General features: G+C 27.6%; 1 protein-coding gene across 1 annotated transcript; it reads left to right on the forward strand.

The window, feature by feature from the left end:
• The first annotated feature begins 3,756 nt into the window (after window positions 1-3,756).
• LOC114397004 lies at window positions 3,757-5,382 on the forward strand. The gene is made up of 4 exons (XM_028359151.1): window positions 3,757-3,887; window positions 4,177-4,305; window positions 4,455-4,625; window positions 4,978-5,382. Exons 1-4 carry the CDS (start codon window positions 3,810-3,812, stop codon window positions 5,074-5,076), a joined length of 477 nt encoding a protein of 158 aa, XP_028214952.1. The 5' UTR covers window positions 3,757-3,809; the 3' UTR covers window positions 5,077-5,382.
• The last annotated feature ends 4,593 nt before the right edge of the window (window positions 5,383-9,975 follow it).

Genomic DNA, 9,975 nt, shown 5'->3' on the forward strand with positions numbered 1-9,975 from the left:
ACTATCTATCCTCAAATCAGTAAAAGTTGAAGATTTTGACTGACTTATGTTAGCACTGCGCTTTCCCTAATTAATTATGATATTACAGATTCTTAATTAAAATCTCTATAAATTACCAATTTAGCAGCAAACTATCAAATTAATTAAATAGAACTAGAATGTTAATTTTCCTTCTTTTTTTTTTTTTCTATCTCTTCAGCTTTTCTTGCCTACGAATGATGTCAATAGTTGATGTCACCAATGACCAGACCGTCGCTGAGGTACTTCCTGGTCCATTTTTCACTGGATTCGGTTGTTGCATACAATTTTAAGGTGCTAATGAAATATTCAATCTTAGCCTTCAAGAGTAGTACGTGGTATCAAAATCCGTCACGGTTTGATCAGTCAAGGAAACCTTTACAGCTATGACTGATTTATCTTGTCCACCAAAATTGGATTTACTTAAGGACAATTAAACGTACAAAGTAATTAGCTAGACTTATAGTGGCATTGCTATTTCTTCACACACATATATATCACCGTTTTGTCAAATTACTACAACATGCATTCAGAGGTTTCAAATAAGTGAAGTGCTAGCAATATACATTATAATACATTCTTAATTATTTTAGTTAAAATTGTTGCAGTAAAAAAATATATCTGTTCGTTAAAATTTATTAAAAATTATATAATTATGAGTGAAATTTATCAAATAAAAAACAAAACTCATAAAATATAGAGATTTTCAATCAATTTAAGTTAATAATAAAAAATATATTTAAAACAATATTTTGCTAATATTTCTCTTAAAATACTTTGCTAGTATTATATATAGGTTTGAATTAACCTTTATATTGTAATTGTGAAAAAAAGTGTACAAGGAGAAAGAGAGAAAAAAAAATCACAATACCACATTACATCACCACAAGTATAGGAATTTTCAGTCAACTGTAACATTTATCATAAATTAATTTGTATTATTAAAATTTAATAATGCTACTACTCAATATGCTTTATTTAAAGTGATGAAAAACAACAAAGCAACACAATTTGTAAATAATTGACTTGTTAAGAATTTTGGCCAAGATTTTATTACTAATAAAGTGTATGAAAAAAATATGACATTACTTATCATAACTTAAATCCCCTAAAATATAATAGAATAAATTTTGTGCTGAATATATTTCATATCATTTCATCTAATACTATTATTTAATTTCTCTCACGTCCTCTTTAATTTCAGATCGGGATGAAAATATTTTATTATTTATTAATTTTCTCACATTTTGTTATTACTGCTTCTAATTAAAATAGTAAATTAATTTTTTTCTCTATTGTATTATAAAATATCTGTATAATAACATGATAACACATATCATTCTATTTCATCCAATTCTCTATTGAATTCTGTCCTAATTCATTCCATTACACATTCCCTCCATTATTCTATATCGATCTAAACTAAATAAGAAAATATCCTAAGCATACATAATACTAGTAACAGTATAGCTGGCTAGGGTTGCAGTATTGAGATTAATTTATTGTATTTGTTTTAACTAAAATGGTAAAGGGAATTGAGGATTTTGATAGGAATCCAAAGTTAAAAGTTTTAGTGAAGACAAAAAATAGGTTAATTTAATTTTTCCATATACCTGTTCAAATTTTTTTTAAGAAAACTGTTGTCAAGAAATAAGAAAATGCCAGCACAAAATCTAAAATGCTACTTTTTTTTATCATTATAATTTGATCGTTCCACAACAATCAAATAAAAAACGACATAATGAACACGACACATCTCGAAACCTTTTTAACTCTTAGGTTTGGAGAGAAACTGAAAAAAAAAGAAGACAAATGGCATCGATTTTTCTTACTCAACACACCTATATAATAATAAAAAAAAAAACAAAAGTTATTTAACTTTTCTTGGTAGCAGAAGCCAAATCAAGAACAGAGAGAGAAAGAGAAACGGAGAGAGAGGATCCCTTCCCCGTGAGAAAAACTTGGAGTCATCCAAAGAAGGCACGTAAAACTGTAACATGTTTTTGACACTTAGCTTCGCTAGTTGCTACTACGGATTTGTGTCTCAATCAGCAATTGAGATTCCTTTCCAGCATGTAATCTAACCCTTTTATCACAATCTCTTTCATCAGTTTATCACGTTCCCATGCAGAAGAACGTTTGTTTTCACAAACGTATATACTGCTCCCTTTTTACTGACCCCACACGCTTCATCTGTCTTATATATGTGTGATACAGCCAAGCCCTATTTGACACGGCAAACAATTGTACCAGCTTGCAGATTGTCTATTTCTATATTATCCATCTTCATCATAGGAAACTAAGAGCATATTTCCAATTCATATGCTGGATTTGTTAAAAATTAATTTTTTTCGAAAAATTAATTGTTTTTAAGAAAAAAAACTTTAATCATATATTTTTATACACAAAATTCAAACTAAATATCATGTTTAAAGAGATTAAGTTTAATATCATCCGATTAATTATTTATTGATCTCCTTAATGTGATTTGAGTTAAATGATTACATATTTAATTTTATCTTAATTTTTTTTTATTTTGATTGAATTGAAACAAATTCGGTTAACTTTTTACGATGGATAAAAAAAATATATTCTTAAATTTACTACTAACTTATTTTTACAATAAAAATATTTATATATAAATTACATCAATTTTAAGCAAAATTATTTTTGCATCATTAATTTCATTTAAAATTAATTTAAAAACATTCATTCAAACACAAAATTATTTTTAAACATAGGTGACCAATTACATTCAGATATTTTGGAGGTTTAACAAGATTTTTTTTAAATATTTTCTATTATTATTGTTATATATATTACATCTTTAGTCATCGTTGGGCCCAAAAAGTTTTTTCTCATTTGCAATAATGTCCCTCCATACTATATCTAATGTTTTAAGTCATTTCTTTTGTTATTCATTGTTGCCATAAAAGTACTAATTTATTTACAAGCATTAAATTTAACACGATAATTAAGTTACTATCATGTCATGTCCAATTTATCCACTTAGCTAACTACTTTAAATATTAGATAGAATTGGGATGAAGGAGCCTTGTACATGTGAGAAAACTTGAGGAAACTAGTTGGCACAATTAAAATATTGGTGAACAAAATCCCATCACGACACCTAAAAGAATAAAATTGCAGTTATATTTGATCAGGCTCACAAGATAGATGGAGTTGCTCTTAATAATGGGTGTGCAACAACTTGAAGATCGTGGGATATTATCTGCAATTAGTGTCTATGGTGGTCTCCTAAGACCAAGGCAGGACCACTTGATGTTATAATGACATTGATTTTTATGAGTTATTCTAAAACTCTACAACATCAACATTTTAATCAACAGTCACATTTCTACAAGCATAGTATTTAATGCATGCTTAATGTAATTAACTTGTACAGTCTCACATATACATACTTATTTTTCTATCCTTGACACAATATTCCCACAAACATTGGTATAAGTTAAGCCCTAATTAAAACAGTCACAACTCACAAAGTATGATGTTTCCATGTAACACTATTAATTGATTAATTTATAAATGTACCTGGAGTAGGTGATACCAGCCTAAGAAATTCTCCTACATGCATATATCAAAGTAGCATGAGGAAAAAAACAAGATTGTCCCCAGAAGTTAAAAAGTTAAAACACTTCCTACTACGGTAACTCCATATCTATTTCACATGTGACCAACAAGATTCTTTGTTCTCGTCCTTTTCACTAACCTGTTGTTTGGATTTCTTTATATATAGTTCTTCTCTTCATAGTGAGAGAGAAAGAGAGACAATGGTTTCCAGGGTTCACAAGAGAACAGCAGTGTATAGGAGCATACAACAGCTTCGTTCTATCACTAACTCCCATGCGGTGATTAATTACTCTGAAACATCTCTCTTTAATTTCTCCCTTTAATTATCTTATATACTTCATCCCTTCTAGTCAAAGCTTTCTCCACTTAATATTCATATTTGAATATATAGAATTACCACTAAACTTGATATGAATCCTTTATTCTACTTATATTATTATGTGATCGAGATAAATTATGCTATCTTCTCTCGTGATTTTTTTCTCCCTTAATATAATATTGTAAGAGAATTTATATATTAAAGTTCCTGCGTTGAGATATGATGGAATATTTTGCTTGTTTTTGCAGCGCCGTAAAACCTCTGTGATATTAGATGCATCGAAGTACATACGTGGTTTAAAGCAGAAGTTGCAAGAATTGAACCAATTAGCAGTTGCTGCAACTCAAAAAGACATTGAGTATGGTCCAATGCCTATGGTATGATATACACAAAGAATTCGTACATAACATAAGTAATAATTAACTTATCATTCAATTGAAAGGAATATTTTGTCCTATTATACATACCCCTTTCGCATATATAATTTTGTGTAATTACTTTATGCCTACTATTAATGCTTTTGTAGCTTAAAGTGGAACAACAAGAGGAGGGGTATCTGATCAAGGTGTTGAGTCAAAGGAGTTGCCAGGGGTTGTTGGCGTTTATATTGGAAGCCTTTGAAAGGCTTGGTCTTGTGGTGCTCCAGGCTAGGGCTTCTTGTGTGGAGAGCTTTTGTTTAGAAGCATTTGGAATCAAAGTAAGTAATAATGATGTGAAACACTCACTTAACACACGAGAAATTATTATATAGTCTCGAAATGTATCAATGATCTTAATCATTCTTCACGTGACATATTCAAATTTATGACAAAGATTTAATAACGACACGGATGGTCCTAATTGATTTAATAACAAATACTTAATTACTCATTACATAAAGATTGATTAAGATCACGAATAATCTTGGATCGTGTAATAACAAATTCTCTCTACACTTGCACACAAACACACATTTCAAACATAAAATAAAATGCAGGTGACTATGTTATGAATATAATCCATGTTTGGGTGGAGGCATTGACCCAATGGATTCTTTGTTGTTGTTCCAGGAGAGCAATGAAGATACCCGTCTTGTGGATACACAAGTAGTTGAGCAAGTTGTATCTAAAGCTATAAATGATTGGAGGAAAGTTACAAAGCAATGTTGATCCAGAAATGAACTGTCCTAATAAGAACATTTTCTTTTCATTTTTTTAGGGGGGTTTCTTCCAGTTAATATTATTGCTTCATCCTTTAAATGGGTCGGATCGACTGTTTGCCTTCTTATAGCCCAATCTACTGATTAGATTGAGATGTGTGTGGTATATATCATGTGGGAATGGTGACCAAGCTTTGGACAGCGCATTATTATTTTGCTTTCAATTCCCCTTATGTTGAGTGTGAAACATTGAGGTGCTGTAAATATTTCAGATCAAAGAAACCCTCAGTTCAGTTCATATAATATTAAAAATTCACTTTTGGTACTTCATTTTAAGAAAAACCGTTTAAAAATCAAACCAATTGAGAACTAGTGGTCTAGTTAAGTCTTTTGCTAGATCAATCATGTCATTGATCAAGTCTGATCCAACCAGTTTTATGATTGAATCAATAACCTATTTTAATTGAATCAGTGAGTCGGTTTAATTAAATCTGTTAAATCAATATTAATTATTTTTTAAAAAAAATATTATTTAATGAAAATACAAAAAAATATGGTATACTAAGAATTGAATCAAGGACCTCAATATTGTTTAGTAAATCAAACTTATCATCAAACTGTCGTGCATGATTAATTATTAAATATATAACTCAATTAGTACATGTATACTTATATATTTTATGTTACTTATATTGGTCTATGTAATTTAATTATTGACACACTGGTCCAACTAATAACTTATCTATCCAGTATCTTGATTAGATCGACAATATGTCAGATCCTATTTTTAAAGCTATGCATGCTACTCATAAAATTTTTGGAACTAAATTAATTAATGCATGTGAAAGAAATTTTAATTATATAAAAAAATAACTGACATAATGTAAGAATGTTTGAGATAGAAAGATAGGTCACTTAGAAGAAACTTTATTGATTTGTAATAGCTTTTTTTTACCTGTGAAAATTGAAAATAGTGTTAGATAATTTACAACAACTCACACATTTTTGTTTAACCAACTAAGTTAGATGACCGATTTATAATAACATGAAAGAAAAAATATTGAACCATTTTAACATTATTAATTAAGGGTCGGCTTGGGTAGTTGTGAATTTTTTTATTTTAAAATACAATATTGAAAATAAAATGTGTTTTTATAAAAATGTCGTTGAAATAATTTTTAACTCATTTTAAAACACTTTTATAATTGTTTCAAAATCAACAAAAAATGTTTTATATATTTAATTTTTAGTTTTAAAAAAACACACTCCATTTGACATAGTCCTTTCCGCTACTATTATGAGCACCACCGTTATCATTGACATTATTATTGTGAAGTATGGAGAACTCAAGTTCCGTCAAAGGTGCATGGCTTCGTATGGAAGGTGGGGCTTAACAGGATTCAAACAAAAGACAACCTATACAAGTGAAATATCCTTCCAACTGCAACGGTGTTTTGTAATTAAGAACCTGAATCAACAGAGAACATTTTTTTCGAGTGTAGGTTTGCACATGAAATATGGAGTAGATGTCACCTTTGGGGTGGTGATATTAGAGTTTTGCCTGGGGATATTCAGAATCATTTTTGGCAACACGTTGGGACCATAAAAGGAGTAAAAGCAAGGCAAGTTTGGTGGTCGTTGTGGATGGCAGTGCTCTGGGCAATATGGAAACAGAGAAATGCAGTTATTTTCAATGGAAAAAAACTGTGATATTGAAGCTACTGTGGAGGACTATTTATAAATACAACTGATTTGCTGTTAAAAACACTCTTAAATGACTAATTTTAATAGGATAAAAACTTTTAAAATTAATTTTAAAACTTAAAATTCAAGAAATAAAACTAAAATTAAAATTTTAAAACTAAAAACTAATTAATTTAAAATTTTCCAAACTCATAACCAAAAACCATCCCAAACGGGATCATTGGTTGAAGTAGGGAAAGTAATGAAATATTAGTGAGTATTGCTGCCGACAGGCACACTATATGATGTTAAGATTTATGTAATAAAATATTGACTTAAATACTCTTTTACTACTTATAAACTTTATAGGGAGTTATTTTTGTCATTTTAATGAGTTTTTTTAATTAAAGTACATTTGGTTTTTATTTTATTTTAGTGTTTTTTTATTAAATAACAATATTAGCAGATCATGTAACAATATTGGAAGTCCATTATATATCACATTATTTAAGTGTCCCATAAGACAATTGACAATTGCATATAACTTTTCTTAATAAATTATATTTTTAAATTTCTTGTCAACTAATAAGTTTAAGAGTTTAAAATTTATGTAATTACATTATGAAAGTTTTTTACAGTGCTAATTAATAAATAAAAAATATGTTAAAAATTATTTTTATAATAATTATCATAAAATTCAATAAAATTATCATATATATATATATATATATATATATATATATATATATATATATATATATATATATAATTTCTAATTGGTTAACGATATAAAAATATTTTACATTACTACCATGTATACTATGTTTTCTCAGCAAAAAATATTATTTCAAAACATACCCTACATATATACAACAATAATTAATTGATGATCTTTTTTTGTTAATATGATTGATCGAGTTGGCAAGAAATCAAATTGCTCTCAATTCACAAATTGGAAATGTTTTTAATTTATGATAAGAAAAAGACTTAAAACATATTTTTAAACTCTTAAATTTTTGGAGCAGTACTTTTGGTTTTAATTAGGTTTTCAATTAAAAGTTACTTATGTGAGTTTTTTCCTTTTCAACAAAGTTTATTTTATATATAAATATGATCAGAAATCGAACTAGCTATGCCAATATCTTTCATAAAAGAAATTTATTTATCTACCTACTATATAATATAGTAGTACCTTCTTAGTATCCACTTTCAGACATTATGTATTAAATCTCAACTCATAGCACTGTTAACTATCACAAATTAAATTGCATCAGCTATAATTTTCCAGTCTATAATTCTCATATGCAGTATGATTGGACAAGGTTAATTAAGCAGTTTTTGTAATACCAAAGAGGACCATTGATAACACCCTAGCATTTTTTTCATGTGCTCCATGGAGATGAGGGTGAAGCTAACCCAATGAGAATAGAAAACAGAAGTGAGTTGATGGTGAGGGGCAACAACTAATCTTTGGTCATGATGGCCTCGCCACTCACGCTAAAAATAAGGAGAAAATCAAGCCATTTTCTCATACTTTTTGTGATCCAACAAATCAAATTCTTTGCTCAATTACTAGACTTTGACTGGTGTCGTTAATTTGAATTTTAAAGTACCTTTGACTACCCGACTTTAACGCATGTTTCCTTCAGTCAGCGAAAGTTCTTCGACCAATATTCCAATCACTTCCAAATTCCAATCCAATAAGTCAATAACTCGCCAAACACGTATTTGCATTATCGAGTAGAGATGTTTTCTTGACTTTCCCATCTCATAATGTTATTCCACCGAAATTTGAAAGCTATAGCTTCTAGAAAGTGGGTATTGTGATTTTTTTAGTGTCTCTCTAGTTTTATTTATAATTTAAGGTAATGTACACGTATTAAAATATATTTATTTATATTATTTCTTCTGGTGTTTAGTGTAAGACCCTTTCATCAATCAAACAGATCGACCAATAAAATAATTAATTTCATTGATTTTATTGTTTTTTAAAATATTACTAATGTACCAATTTTGTCATTATTAATAATCATTAATTTATTAACATTAAAATCCAAGATTATCATGCGCCATAATCAATAAAAAAAACACAAATACTTAAAATTTATACTAATAATAAAGGAAATACTCTTTTATTTTTTTTCCTTTTAAGTTAAAATAGATCAATGGGCACAAATGTCTCTCTCTATTAGTATTTAATAAGGGCAACTAATAAAAACAATTGAATATTTCATATAAGCCTTATAGTAAATACTAAAGACAGTAATTTTTAAGATAAAATAATTTCATTTGATTAAAATATTCTTCCTAACTACTTCGTATTCCTTAAAAAAAAAACTACTTTGTATAGTTAGAACTATACATATTTTCTGATCTTTTTTATAAGAATTAATTAAATAATAATTCATAATTAAGGAAATTGATTAGTAAAATTATATATGTTCTAAATTTATGTTTTTTCTCAAATTACCCCTAACATCAATAACATATACTCTTAATTTTTTAAAATATATTTATTGTCTTTAACTCTTTAAGTTTTTCTCATCAATGATATATATATATATATATATATATCTTTAATTTTCATTGGCTATTAATGTGAAGAATTATATTCTCCAAAAATGTTTTGCGTGGAGACAAAGTTTTTTTTGACAGGGCGTAGAGATAAAGTTAGCCTCCCATTGAACCTTAAACAATAATATATTTTTCATATTATTTATTGAACTCAAAGAAATAAATATAATTAAGGATATTGTTGTAAAAAAATTAATGCAAGACGTCATAATTTGGTTCTTAAAAGAATTTAGTTCTTAAAAAAAGGACTAGAAGGAGTATCTACTAATATATTTATTTCCTAAGGATAGTGTTAAAAAAATATTTGTACTTTTTTATATTGTAAAATGAAAAATATTTTGAAAAATTAAAACCCACGGTGACAAGTAAAATGACATGTGGGCAGTATTTTTATAAACTTTACATCTTTGTTAATTAATTTAATCATTTATAAAAATTATAATTTGATTAAATAAGTGTTATAATAAATACATTAAAGTGATGATGACAATAATAATAATAACAAATTCAAATTAATTATATTTGATTGAGATTAGTTTCCTTTTTCAAAATTGTTTAGTTGATATTGAAACAAATCAGCCCAATTTTGATTGGTATAATTTGGACTGATCGAGTTATTGAAGGAAGCTAAAAAAACAAATTATTATATTTT

Source organism: Glycine soja, chromosome 2 (assembly GCF_004193775.1).
Source record: "Glycine soja cultivar W05 chromosome 2, ASM419377v2, whole genome shotgun sequence".
NCBI lineage: Eukaryota > Viridiplantae > Streptophyta > Magnoliopsida > Fabales > Fabaceae > Glycine > Glycine soja.